General features: G+C 41.3%; 1 protein-coding gene across 2 annotated transcripts; it reads right to left on the bottom strand.

Moving 5' to 3' along the window:
- Positions 1 to 2,222: 2,222 nt before the first annotated feature.
- On the bottom strand, positions 2,223 to 10,656 carry bcl6aa (BCL6A transcription repressor a). Of its 2 annotated transcripts, none has more exons than XM_069679746.1 (9): positions 10,572 to 10,656; positions 6,621 to 6,792; positions 6,304 to 6,525; positions 5,248 to 6,213; positions 4,740 to 4,921; positions 4,486 to 4,653; positions 4,263 to 4,393; positions 3,634 to 3,771; positions 2,223 to 3,528 (listed from the first exon to the last, which is right to left on the bottom strand). In XM_069679746.1, exons 1-9 carry the CDS (start codon positions 10,654 to 10,656, stop codon positions 3,385 to 3,387), a joined length of 2,208 nt encoding a protein of 735 aa, XP_069535847.1. In that variant the 3' UTR covers positions 2,223 to 3,384. The 2 variants fall into 2 exon arrangements, with proteins under 2 accessions (XP_069535847.1, XP_069535846.1); XM_069679745.1 differs by lacking the exon at positions 10,572 to 10,656 and adding an exon at positions 9,037 to 9,073.
- Between the last annotated feature and the right edge of the window lie 3,615 nt (positions 10,657 to 14,271).

Genomic DNA, 14,271 nt, shown 5'->3' with positions numbered 1-14,271 from the left:
TTTCCCTAAGCAGACATGCATCCATACATTTCATTTACTCTATTTTCCCGCAGTAACGAGTCATTTCAGTTGATTTATCGAGATCTCGACTTATTTATCTTGTTATCTCGCAATAACAACGCTTGTTTTTGTCGTGATAACGGGATAACTTTCTGCCTATGTAGAAAACAGAACAACAGGCTGGTCACTGTGATATTACAGACCAGGACATGCTGTGCTGCCGTCGCCCTCACTAATGAGGTCAGTTAAGCCTGTCTGTGTTTGTTTTGTGCTTTTACAGCTCTGGGGATGCGAGTTATGATCATCTGACATCATGTTGGTGCAGCGATGTTATTCTGAGATAACGAGGTAAATAAGTCGAGATACAACCGGAAATTACTTCTAAGCTTAATCTAAGTTCTTGAAGACCAACGATTCCAGTTGCCTTTTGGATTAAGTTTAGAATGACTGAGAACCTTCACAGACAACTGGAAATTACTCATTATCACAGGTAAATAAAATGTATGGATGCGTGTCTGTTTAGGGCTTCCATAATTTTTAATTCTTCGCTCGTAGTTTTTCTTTTCAAAGTGTTTGAAGGTATTATTTAAGGCCTTAAGAATGATCTATACTGAACAATCATTGCTCAATCATCAGCTGTGATCATGGACAGAAGTTATTTTATAAATGACTGCATTTATAGGAAATAGCCTCATTGTGCTTATCATCCAAATCACAGTACCGATGAACTTAAAATTAAGTAGTGATAGTAAAGACTTGACTGTGTTTAAGGAGTAGCACGGTAAAGTCTGCTCTGTTATGCTGTAGCTTAATACAAGTGACGATTCGAGCCACTGGCTTATCCTGCAAATCAGTTCAGTACACACTTTACAGAGTTTTTGATTTCTGCTGTAGTAACTAGTTTCCACACTATACACAGAGGTGCCATGAAAAGAATTAGAAGAAAATAAACAGAGATCATTATAAATAAGCAAATGTTAAAAATGTGGAAATATGAAGATAAATGAACAAAAGATTAAATATATGTGGAAAAAAAGTGTAAAAGCAGCTTTGAGTGGTCGCAAAAACTAGAAAAGCGCTTTACAAGTACAGTCCAGTTACCATAAAAATGTTATTATTCTTTTACAGAGTTTCCTTTCCTGATGGCCCTCCTATGACTCCATACAACTCGGGGATCATTTAAAGCAACACTAAATAACATTATGTTTCTCTTACAAACCAAATGTTGACTTCATTAGCCATTCAAGGCAACCTTACACACTTCAGCACACCGGTGTTTTGCTGCTACAGTTTTAACTTGTTCCATGACCAGTAGCTCAGGGTAACTAATGTCAGCAAACTTTGAATATTTCTGCGTATCTGACTTTATGAGTCTTTTTACACTGCGCTTTGCGGTTAACCCTGATCCTTTGACATTTATTGCTACAGTTGCTTTTTTGAGACAAAGTTACAAATGGCGGCTTTAATTCTAATCTGACAAGGTGTGAAAGTTGTTAGTGGGCAGAAACATTTTCAGAAGAGCAAGAAGTTTTGTGGATTGTTTGTACGGTGTTAACAGAATCTGTAAAAAAAAAAGTACATATCCCTACAGTGTAAACTTCATAAGGACCGGGTTAGTTTCTGTAGAGAACCTGCAGCTAATGAGAATATGGTGTCAATCAGAAGTGTATAATAGTGAAGACAACTTGTATCTCCTTTCTAATCTCCTTTAAAATGACTTCCTCTAAGTCCTCCGATAGTGTGATTCTTTAAATTAGGGCAAACATGTACTTTAAACTGCATAATGCAGAACTGGGTGCTTTTACCTGGATGCCGCTGGACCCCAATACACTGGCACTGCTTACAGTAGAAACAGAATCCAAGTCATAAAATCACCAGAAAGAAATTGTCTGACGACGGCATGGAAAATATGAATGAACAGTAGCATAGAACAAAAAGTGTATCTCTGTGGTCTGCGGGTACTGAAGAGCAAATAGAGGAATATGAGACTGGGTTGTGTTTTGAAAAGAGAGGGGGTGTCATTGTTTTTTCTTAAATTCAGTTGTGATTATCATCAGGGGACATCGGGGTGTGAACTGTTCTGTCCTGTAGGTCAAACAGGCTTTACTCATAATCAGAAAAATATTTTTATATGTCGTGCTATACATTAGTTTTTACTGTGCCGTTATGTGGAACACTTTCTCACTATAATATGACAAACTCAGTCTGGGGTTAATACATAGAAATCCAATTCCTTTATTTTACATTCATACATCTATAACATTGTACAATAATTTTAATGCAGTTAAAAAAGTCCAATCCAAAAACAAGTCCTGAAGATTTACAATGATGAATTTGCATGTTTTAAGATTGGTGACGAGCATTTAAAAATATATACACACACTCACACACACATACGCACACACAGAGGGATCTAGGACGAGAGGTGTCCTTGAGTTGTACCTTAATACAGCCGGACTGAAAGGAGAAGAATTCAGTCAGCATAGAGAAAGGCACATTGAATACACAGTGTATGTACAAACAAAAAACCTGGACACTTACACAACTTTACTGTAGGATCTAGAACAATGACCAAAAACTGTAAACCTTCACTTATGGAAAACAAATCAACAAAAACACATCTATACAAATACGTCTGAAGCAAAATATTTTCTTGGTCATAACAAAGCAGTACCTTGAAATGCATTTCAACACTTAGATTGGCTCTGCCAGCAGAGAGCAATCCCACAGATATAATTACACAATATGTCACAATATTTAAGCAGTTGCCCACTTCATGTGCGCTGACAACTGGTCGGAGAGTAACTCATGCATATCCTCATCAGACAGCAGCGGTCATCTGATATGTTTTAGACGCCATCCAATTACAAGTGTTTTTTTTTTTCCCGCTCTTCACATGAAAATGGCAACTTGACATGGTGCAACATGTACGAACACCTACATAAAAATGTATAGACAACTCTATACAGCCGCAAATCTCGTTATCTTAAAATATATGTACCACCCGTCGATCAAAATGTTCAATACTTTCAGAAAAGTAATTTCTCTGATATAAAATACTGTATTTTCAAAAAACTGATTGTTTACATTCCGTCCTTCTCAACAAAATAAAGCTTTATATACGTACTTTCAAAGCTTAGAAACACTTCCAACATACATATATATATATTTATATCTATATAGAAACAATAAAGTGACTAAGATGCCGTATGTGGCTCTACGTTCACATGTAGTGGAAACCCGTTTAGAATGGCGTACACAGCCAATTTAATTGTCTAATGAACACAGTGTGGCACTACAATTTTGGATGATTGTACAAGTTGGGGTCTTTAAATGCCAAGGTCAAGATTGCCTCCTTTTGAAAAACTGTTCCCTTCTTCCAGCTCAGCATGCCTTCGTCAAGTCAGTAGGCATGTCCGCCGTCGACATGCGGTATTGGACCTTTGTGTTGGTGATGGCACCGTGCTTCTGTCGAAGATGCAGCCGGAGCTGACTCTTGTGGCGGAAGTGCAAGTTGCATTTCTCACACTGGAAAGGGAAGAGGAGAAATGTCATTTCAAGGCATTTTACTGTTAAGTTACTGTGTGATTTAATAACTTTTTAAGAAGCAGAAGTAACAGCACTTAAACTTACATGGTAGGGCTTTTCTCCCGTGTGTATACGCAGGTGGCTCTTTAGCGTCTGCAGGTGACGGAAGCGTGTTCCACATATCTCACACGGATACGGCTTCTCCCCCGTGTGGATCAGCACATGTGCACGGAGGTGAGCAACCTGAAAAAATACCAATAAAATCAGCTCGAATCAAATGATCTGACTGATGAAAAAAACAATGCAAACTGCTACTCTAAAATATTAAAGCAACACATATCATTTAAATGTTTCCAAAATAACAAAGTGCATGGTTTTATTTGTTCATGTGATATCAAACAGACATCATCTTAGTTTACAAAATCTTCTGTGTCAGACCAGGTGTGCAGTTGTAGACGTGCGTTCCTTTAATTTTTTTGTGAGTCACTCATCGAGGAATGTGTTGGCATGAGTCGGTTAAAACTTTTCAGACAGCACATGCATCGGTATGCATTGTACGAAAGCCAGAACACCCTTAAGGATGTTCTTCACTATAATTATAGGTAATTCTGTAAAGCTGAAAATAACTTCTATAACCCATAATTGGAGTTGAGCATTAGTGCTATAAGCCCTTACACAATAGAGATGAAAACTATTAAAAATGTGAGGTTCAGAGTTGTACATGAGTGTGTTACCTGTACAAAACGAGCGCCGCACGTCTCACATTTGTATGGCTTCTCTCCTGAGTGGATGCGAGTGTGAGTCTTGAGGTTAGCTGGTCTGTTAAACTGAGCACCACAGATATTACAGCGATACGGCTTCTCTCCTGGAAAATAGGACAAAAAAAAAATCGGTGTAAAAATTCAGCGGCGACGTGCATACACCCGACCAGACATTACGTGAATCTCCTAGACGTACCTGTGTGGACAGTCTTGTGGCTGGCGAGGTTGCCCTTGTAGCGGAAAGCAGCCTGGCAGCGGTCACACTTGTATGGCTTGTCGCTGTGAACTTGAAGCATGTGTTGTTTCAGCGCTTCGTCTTCGGCGAACTTGGAGTCGCATTCGTTACAGAAGAATGTACCGTTTTCTGTTCAAGAGAAGTCCAAGTTAAAGTCCACATCTAGTTCTAAATAATATGTATAATTTCACATTTAATATTCGTCATAAACTCACCACAACTGGAGTCGGAGTACTCTGAGTGCAGCTCGGCCATTTCCTCTGCTAGACGGGACCTGGAGGTGTTGGGACAGACCTCGGAGTGCTGCGGGGACGGGGTGCCGCAAGAGGAGCAGTTCAGGCGGCTCAAGTAGTGTGGAGGGTGGCCGTCACCGTTCCTCAGTGACCCCTCTAGTGCACTGCAGACAAAAAATACAATATTTATAAATATATATATATATATATACAGGTTCAAACTTCTGATCAAACAGAATTCCCCAAATTAAAAGCTCCTAAAATTAAATCATGTTGAAAGGCCAAAAGGCAGAACGGTACATTTCAATACAACATAAAGGAAGCATTCTAAGGAGCTGGATTAGGAAGAAGAAAGTGTAAAAAAAAAGCAAGCTCCTCCACCCGATCCTTTACCTCAAAATCCTCTCAGTTTATTGTACATTTTGATTGACAGGCCAAATCACATTTTGTTCTTGTGCAAAATGCAGCTATGTATTTGAAAAAGCCTCACCTGCTAATGATGTTGTTGAGACGGCTGGCCTGGGGCACAGGTAGGTCCTCGCTGTGATCGTTGCTCTTGCTCGTGCTTTGCGGGTCGAGGTTCTCTGAGTCGCTGGGGTGGAGGTAAGGTTGCATACTGAGTCGCTGAGGAGAACGCAGCCCAGGATCCCGCAGCCCCACCTCTTCCTCTTTAGCGCTCTGATTCAGCACGATAAACTTGTACTTCTTCCAGTTGCGAGCTTTGGGGTCCTGCGTACCTTGCGGGTTTTGCACTCCGCCGGCTTGTGAGAGTCCGGCGTTCTTGCTACTGCTGGACTCTGTCGGGGAGTTTGGCTGGCAGTCTGATTTGAGGGGGCTCTGCGGGCTGCTCATCAGGCTCTTGCGTCCAGCAGAGGAGATTCCAAGAGGGTAGTGCTGATGGATCAGGTCTTCCTCTGGCTGGGGAGCATGATCTTTGCCCGAGTCTTTCTGGTGCTCGAGGGTCAACACAGGAAACGCACGCTTCCTCGTACCGAAAGTGATAGACTGGCTGACCCCCTCGTGGCTTTCCTTCCTCATGTCTTCCTCCCTGCCTACCTCCCTGGAAGCGTAGGTGGTGGAGTGAATGATGCTGGAGGTGCTGGTCCCGACCGCCCTGCTGTATTCTGCCCTGATGAGGTTGGCACTGTCATGCGGAGAACAGTGCTTGTGGTGGATAGCGCTCTTAGAGAGGTCAGCAAAAGCGTTTTTGGCATCAGTCAGCTTGCAGAGAGGGAAAGGGAACCCTGGCATGGGAAACTGCCCGTAGAGATGGTAGTTGCTGGGGGTGCTGACCCCACTGAACATGTTGGGGCCGTAGGGCCTCCCATCCCTGAACGGAGCGACGCGGCTGTGCAAACTGTCAACAACATCATGGGGCCGATAAGCATGGACGTCCTGAGGTAAAACCAACGGACTGACCAGAAACTCATCTCTGGGCAGCTTGGCGGCTGGATCACTGAGAACAGAGTAAGACAGTTAAACTCAAGACAGACAATAATCATAATTTATTTAACTGGTTGGTAATGGTTTGTAACATAGGACCAACCTGGATTTGATGAATCTGTGGCAGGTGTCCACAACATGGTCCATCTGCAGGTAGATAGCTGTGTTCATGATGGCCATGATCAGACTCTCCTTTAGTGTGAGACGGGACGTGTACATGAACTCCAGCAGGATGGCAAAGCCCTCTGGGTCCACCTTCGGGTCCAGACTGATTGCATTAAGGTTGCACTTGTGGGAGTCAGTAAAGATGGTGTAAAACAGCCCACTGCAAGCAAAGGAAGAAGAGATACAAGGATCAGTTACTTCATCTTCAAACTACAGCAGAAACATTACTTAAAGAATCATTTAGCACACACACACCTGCAAGCCATGAGAACAGTCTTGTGTGCACGAAACTGCTGCCTGTTAACCAGGATGGTGACATCTGTGAGGATATCTCTGCTACGCAGGCGGTTCAGGTTGAGCAGGACATCACTTGCATGGCGTGTGAACTGTATGCAGCTGTCTGCTGCGCAAGCCATTTTGTCAAGTTCTGCAAACACAGAAAAATGCATGAAGATTATTTCACAAAACAAAATGTGGTGGTAATTTCATGTTACTCTTATGCCACCATTCACCTCTGTGTTTTAGGGCTGAAGTACAGGTCATCTTAAGGTAATTTAACTGGACGGAAATTATTTATGACACTAGATGTGGCAGACCGAGAAACACATGCTGCCGTTCCTCCAGAAGGCGGCGCCATTTATTAAACAAACACTGTCTAGACATTTAAATTTCTACCAGTGAAATTATTTCTCTCCCCCTCACTTTCCCTCTTTATAAACCACTGGTTGACAAGTTAATATAACAAATATACAGGAATGTAAAAGATATCGCGCATTCAAAGACACTGAAGCAGTTAAACGTATTTATAACATTACTCTGTAATAACGGTCTTTTTTTTTCTTACATTTTTTCGGAAATACAAAATTAAATCCTCCATTAAACACGGATTGAATTATTAAAAACAAGCATATAATAAAATAATAAACACCAGAAGATGTCCAGAGCATTATTTTTAAATCCATTAGCGGTTCTATTAATCATATATGAAGATATCAGAACTCGCTCTACAGTAAATAAAACGGGAAAAGTTTGCTCTGTGTTTGCCTTCAGCACGGCGGTGTCGGATTTTCACACAGTTCACTCTGAACAAGCAGATAAACAGTTGGTGCAACAGCTCGGTTATCAATGCAAACTTTTTTGCGCACGAATAACATTTAAACACTAAATTTTAATTTCAAACCCAAGTTGCCCTTGCCATGATTGAATCTTTAAAACAACCCGGTGCAGCTGGCAACCTTACAGAGTAACTGTTTTTTTAGAATAAAAACAGTGACAGCGGCTTGTTGTGGAGCCCCGCAGCGCTCTGGATTTACTTTTCTGACAATATGTTATAGTGCACTCCAGGTCAACTGCTTAATGGGAGTGAAAACTGATATTTCATAAAACGAGGCAGTATTGGCTTTATAACACGCAAGCGTATTTATGACCGAATCTTAAACTCGAAGTCAAGACTGAAGTGTGTAACTGGACACGTCCGAAAATAGAAGCAGAACAGAATGCAGCCTATGTACAATCATATCCTCTGATCAAAACAGAATTATGAGCTCTAGTCGGTGACACACAAACAAGGATGTAAACACTATAGCAACTACATTTTCAGAAAAAGGAGATGGATACAACTTTCTGACTCCAATCTACGTTATGAGTGTATTAATTATAATAACAACACAAATTTCTGTCAGTCTACAAAGTATGTCCTTTACATTTCTCTCTCTTTTTTTTATATTAAGTTACAGTCCTTTTCACTGTCATACTATAACTGTTCCCGAGCATAACTCTCTCTAACCTAACCGAAACCCTCAGCCCGTGACAGAAATGAGGCAACGCAAGAAAGCCAACAGTGTCTGCATCTCTGTAAAGCCTTTCAACTTAGTTATTTAGCTCATCATGCAGCGCGGTGTCACAGTGGAAACATAACAGACAACTTGTCTGCCGCGAGGACGTGTCATCTAGCCTGTACCGTGGAAACAACACATACCCATAACACTAATGTTTCCGCTACAATGTTACGGTAACATGAGGGCTTGTTCGGCGCAGCTTTTTGTGCTCCATTAGAGCAAATTACCACCGGAGCGACCGCGAAGTGAAAATACCCAGAACCTGAGGCTGCCATGCTGCCAGCAAAGTTCATCTGACAGCGCGCGCTGCGCTTTGACTCTTGAACGTATAAAGTGGCTTTAAATCAGAGCGCATTTAATGCCGCTGACACTGTTAACACCGCCAACTATGTGCAGCCGAGAACCACGAACTAAAGCCCGGGCTCTAAACAGCCTTTACACCGTTCAAACCCAAATTTTCCTCGGTGTAGTTGTCTGAGCTAAGCGTTTAGACAGCTTTACAACATGACTGTGTCAGAGCGGTGTGGGAAGCTACAGCGCAGCGGAAGGAGGCTGCTGTCAGTCCCCTCCGCTTCACCGCGACCAGCGCTGCGCCGAGCCGAGCCACACGATCTGTCAGGAGGGAAGCGCGCTGCCTGTCACTGCACGAGCCACTTCAGAGTTTCGACTCTGCACTGTTCAAACTGCCAGCGGACACAGTCACACACAGTCCCGGCTTCACAAACACTCAAACAGCATAAATGGGACAAATAGCTCTATCTAAACATCAGCAACACACAGTACATAACAACTTCGCGCCAAATTAAAGGGAAAAAAGGAATTTAAAAAATCACCTGGTAGCGCTTTCCTAGAAACTTCTTGCATCACCACTTCTAAGAACCCCAGTTCTAAGAATCAGACGAGCACAATTCTCGGAATTTGAGCCCGAGACCGTACCACTTTCCCGGGGCAGGGGAGAGACGTTTTTTCCCCTTGTGGTGAAAACAACTTCTTTACAAAGCGGTTAATTTATAAACTATTACACACACTGCTTCTTTCAGAAAGCAATATATGAAATAAGTGCTTAAAATTGTGCTAAAAGAAGAATAATTTTGTAAAATAATGCAGGAAACTGTTTAATAGTGGTCCAGTCCCCCCCTGCTGTTGGTTGAGTCCACAGTCACAGGACGTCGAGCCTGCGACGTCACCAGTTCCTTAAACCCAGCCCCCGAAATTCTCAGAACTAATTTATATTCTATGATTTAAGCAATGTATCGTTACGTTGCCTTCCGTCGCATTTAACACACAGACACTACATGTTCAGCACAGACCGACATCTTAATTAGCCTCACGCGGACAGGTCGATGTGACACGCTCTTCCTTCTTATTCATTTTTTAGATTTCCTTCAGGTACGCTGACTTCATAGATGGAGAACTCTGCGAATCAACACCGGGGGTTTGTTAAAAAGGAAAGCTTTAATAGATTTATTATTCACAGGTGTACAGGCAGCTTGTGGATGTGATTGTTTAGCGGTTTGGAATTTTTAGCTTGTATCAGTGCATGGTCTTTTTAGGTTGAGTTTTTATTGTCTTATCTGCGCATATAACGGTTTAATACATTCGCTTCTTAACAGCTGTAATGTTGACGCGACTGTTGTGCCAGACAGTGGTAGAGACAAAGATTTCGGCTGATCGTGGGATCGATCCACAGAATATTTTGCAAAACTTGTTGCATGAAAGCGAGGTGCAAAGGTGAACTGTGTAGAAGTTGTGTAAATGCAATTAATCCTCGGTTATAATTCATAAGAACACAGATGGGTTTAATGTTTCAGTTACTGATGTTTTAAATTCCTTTAAAAGCGTTGTAACATTTGATGTCAGGACTTGGTGTTTTTGTGTCTTTGTAAACCAGCTGTCTTAACTTTGTAAAGAAAATCTTTTTGATTGGACAAGTGAAGCATGCTTGTGAAATTGACCATGTAAGGTGATGTGCACACTTTGTACAAAAACAGTGCTCATTGAAATTCAAACTGAAACATTCCTGGAAAATTAATTGAATGCATTGCTGTGATTTTCCCCCTACCATTTAATTTAAGGCATGTGTACTCCCTGTTGCATCATTTCTCAGAGTTGGGAAAGAATAAACGGAGTCTTTTTTCCTCCTAACTTTTCAGCTTACTCGTGTTGTGTTTTACTTCATGTTTCTTTTAGATGAAACCAGCCCTGTAGTCAGTTTTCATCTCTGCATGGGGATGAGGAGTGGTCTGAATTTACTGGTTCACAGACATTTTACGTTGCTTTTTGTAGGCAATGTGTTTGACAGCAAGCCTCTGAAAAAAGGTGTTAATTTTTTTTAGTTGTGGGCACACATTTAATGTCAGTGACTCACCTTGGAAACTTTGTTTGTGGTGATTCCAAACCGCAGGCTCCCCGTCTTTTCTCACCCCGTTCACACCATGGCACAGAAGGAGCATCTGTTGAGCTGATGAAACATGACACAGACAAGTTTATATAATTAATTACACTATATTTTAGTTTATATTACTAAAAGGTTTAGACTGGGATCAATTTCCTTTCTATATCACAAATTTACACAAAGAAATCCTAGTGAGATTTGAATGTGTTGGTGATACTGATGTACGAAACATTTGTAAAGATATGTGGGCAAAGAGAGATGAAAGCATGAGCTCCACTGAAGTCAGTGTTCTTAATGTAAATAATAAGTCCACACATCACATGTAAGACATCGAGCCTGAAATCTGCATTGAATTTGTATTCAATTTTGGTAAACGACCTATTGATGATTTTATATTTTAACAAAAGAGGAGTATGTTCTGAATTTCTCACCATCTGATCTTTCTGTTTGATGATGTACGGAGAAGTGTAAAAAACATTTGAAGCAAACATTATCTTGATTTTACTGAAAATATTTTCCCTTTTATTAAAGATGAAGACGTCTTTTTAGAGATTTAAAAACATACACTTGATACCAGTCTGCTGTACTAAAATGCAATCAGGGGCATTTGAGCAGACAGTAACCTTTGTCATCAGTGTACAACAGGCTGTGTTAGAAGCATCCAGATTAATCAGATTCATCGCCTTTCTTTTCTTTTTTTTGTTTAACCCTTTATGACGACACACTCCCCTCTAATGTAACTGACATTTCCCTGTGGATCGCCTGCACATCCGCCCATCTGGATCCGGCATCCCTCTAAAAACACTCCAGGTGTTCACAAACCATTGGGGAGAAAAAAAAAGTCTCCAAAATAATTAAGACGCACGCTTTTACAGCAATCTCCGATTCAGCACTGCCAAATAAAGACTATCTTGAGCTCCAAACAAAGAGCAGCGTCAACTTTATTTCAATCCACTTGGGGGATGTTTTAGGCGCTCCAGCACAGTTATGCATAATGCACGGCCATAAACCATCCAGGAGTTAGGAGAGAGATGTGTAATTTACCGAGGCCCCATGCTGCGCCCAGCTATAGAAGGATGAGATAATTACTGCAAATCCTTGGCAAACTTATACTCTACCGTTTCTCCGCAAAAATAAATGACCCACTTACAGAGGACAGAGAAGGAGTGCAGGGTGGTTGATCAATATCCCCAGTCTAAACTGATAGAAGTGACACACAGGGCACATTGTCACATTATGAACAGTGTATCGGTTAATCCTTGATCTCCATTCAGGCTGTATAATTAAACAGGACTCAGGACGTCAGGCTCTCTTTGTTTAGGCGGGACGCTGCTCAGAAACAATCCCATCCGAAGCAGGTTGTGACAGTGATTCAAGTCTGCCGGCCAGTAACAGCTGCACATTAAAAAAGAATCTTGTACACTCCTTCTGACACAGTGTGAAACATCTCTGAGCCGTATCATTGCCTACACTTGGTGCATGATAGGTCATTGAATAGAAATGCCCACTGACAAAAGCCCGAGGCCCGGAGGTTGCCTCACTTTTTTTTTTCATAAACTGCACACTTTTGTCTCGTTTCACAGCAAATTTCTGCCAACTTCAGTGTTCATTGTCAGCAAAGATGTGAGTGTGGAGTTTTGTTCTGAGAGGCATGATGCAACCGAGCTGTAACACCAAACAGATAATGCTGTTAGCTACAGAGGTCTTTTTAGTTCCTTTCTTTAAAAGAATTTCTTTTTATATTGTTAAGTTTCACTTTTTTAACTCCGTGCATCCCAGAAGCTTTTTTTCTTCTTCTTCTTTTGTCCACAACAAAGTCGCACATTTGTCAAACACCATTCCTACTGCAGGTGTGAATTGTAACGCAGCGTATGTCTATATAAAAAGATTTGCTCTTCTTGTCATTATGTATGTATTTATACATTTTCCTTGATCGTCTATTTGAGCAGATCACTGAAAACATGTGACATGCATAATTTACAACACCAGTTAACTAACACAACGTGTAATAAATAGATGCAGTGAAAAATTCATTGATGGCACTTCAAAAGATTCTCTGCGCAGGTAATAATGAGAGCACTTTACTTGGAAGCTTGCCTCTTGCTTTTTTAATTAACAGACAAGTCGTATTTTGACATGAAATCATGTCTGTTTGCAGCATCGTGTCTCTGTTGAAAGTTGGGTTTCATCCCACTTGACAAGCAGAAACACTGAGAGCTCATCAGCAGTACAAAATAATAGAGATAAGGAGGTCACACTTATCTAAAAGGAGTCCCTTGATTATTTGAACTGCTGTTAATATGATTGTTAAAATGAACCTTTTGGCAACACACTCTGTTCAGGTCGTTTCAAAGTGTTTCCCTCTTCCTTAATGCTTTAATAAGGTGCTCAAAAGTGATGCATGTATTGTAAGAAACAGAACTCCAGTGGTCAATAACGAGGCTCCCCGGGCATATAAAAGCTTTGTTGAAGACTGTTTTATTCTGCTTTATCAGTTATTTCAAAAAGAAAGCACACACACACACACACACACGTACCAAAAAAACTTTGGAGTAAGTTTCTGCAGTGTGCCTGTGTGTGTGGATAACCTTGAGTTCACCAGCCTGCCTGTGCAAGCTACATGCTAAGGTTATAGTCAGAGCAGAGGCGTGTTAGTGGGCTAGAATTCCAATTTAGTCAAATCAAAGCATGTAGATTCAGGACTTTCTCAAGGCCGGCGGAGAGGAGCCAGGAATGCAGCCCGCAGAGCCGAACTTGATGGAATTTTCCACGCATACCAAGAACAGTCCCCTGCCAGTGTGCCATCTCCTGGATGATGGGTCAGTTACTTCCACAACACGTGATGATAAACAGTACAAATGTGCAGTAATAACCACCATCCTTACAAATCTTCACAATCTGAGTGTTTGCTCTGTTTTCCTATTTTCTCTCACATGCCCAGGGCGGCAAAATGAGGAGTTCCAAGAGCACACGAGGAAGAGTTGTTAAAATTTGGGACAAATTCTGCACAGATTAATTTCAAAGACCCGTTTTGCGTCTCTTCACGGATTCAGTTTGGTATTTTAACAGAGGTATCTACTCTCGGAGATAGGGAGTGTTTAAGAGCAAGAGATTCAAAGGGTAAACAAGTGGGTCTTATTTCTTTGCACCACCCTCAATAATGATCCAATAAGAATCATCTCTCTGAAACAGCCCCCTTTTCCTGCACTGCGGTCACACCTATTAGCGAGTATTAAGCTGTAGATCATAGTAGGTCAGATAAAATCATAGTGAGGCTTCTTCCTCACATCACATCTTTTTTGGTTTGAGACTTTTTGCATTCAGCTTTGCACAAATGTAGCTGGTAATGGTAAATTGGTTCAATAGTTAGCTGTGACAGCATGGTGTCTCACAGCAGCTTCAAATCATTTTCCAGCGCTGAACGTTTTTAGTGTTCTTTGCAATTACATGAAAAGTGTGATGGGTTTACAGCTGCTAACAGGCTAAATGAGCTGAAATAACTGGGGTTGCGTTGAATTTCCAATTTACATTTTAAGCAAATTAAATGAAATTTTCTAAGACAGTCGAGACTAACCGCCACTGTTTTTGACCCAGATCTTGTCGGGCATTCAAGATTCTAATCGCTTGCTTTTTATTGTGTTACAGTCTGGGCAAGGCGACCCAATGCCTGATG

Source organism: Semicossyphus pulcher, unplaced genomic scaffold, assembly GCF_022749685.1.
Source record: "Semicossyphus pulcher isolate SPU_LCO1_2020_fin unplaced genomic scaffold, fSemPul1.0.p SCAF_4, whole genome shotgun sequence".
In the NCBI taxonomy this organism is placed as follows: Eukaryota; Metazoa; Chordata; class Actinopteri; order Labriformes; family Labridae; genus Semicossyphus; species Semicossyphus pulcher.
The sequence above is the reverse complement of the archived record's forward strand: the minus strand, read 5'-3'. Positions and strand labels throughout refer to the sequence as shown.

Excerpts from the sequence above, each read along its gene's own strand:
- bcl6aa (XM_069679746.1), bottom strand. The coding sequence starts at position 10,656 with ATGCTCCTTCTGTGCCATGGTGTGAACGGGGTGAGAAAAGACGGGGAG. Across the intron at positions 6,526-6,620 it reads ACTGTTCTCATGGCTTGCAG|TGGGCTGTTTTACACCATCT; the intron begins GTGTGTGTGTGC and ends CTTTGCTTGCAG. Across the intron at positions 4,394-4,485 it reads CCACAAGACTGTCCACACAG|GAGAGAAGCCGTATCGCTGT; the intron begins GTACGTCTAGGA and ends CCTATTTTCCAG.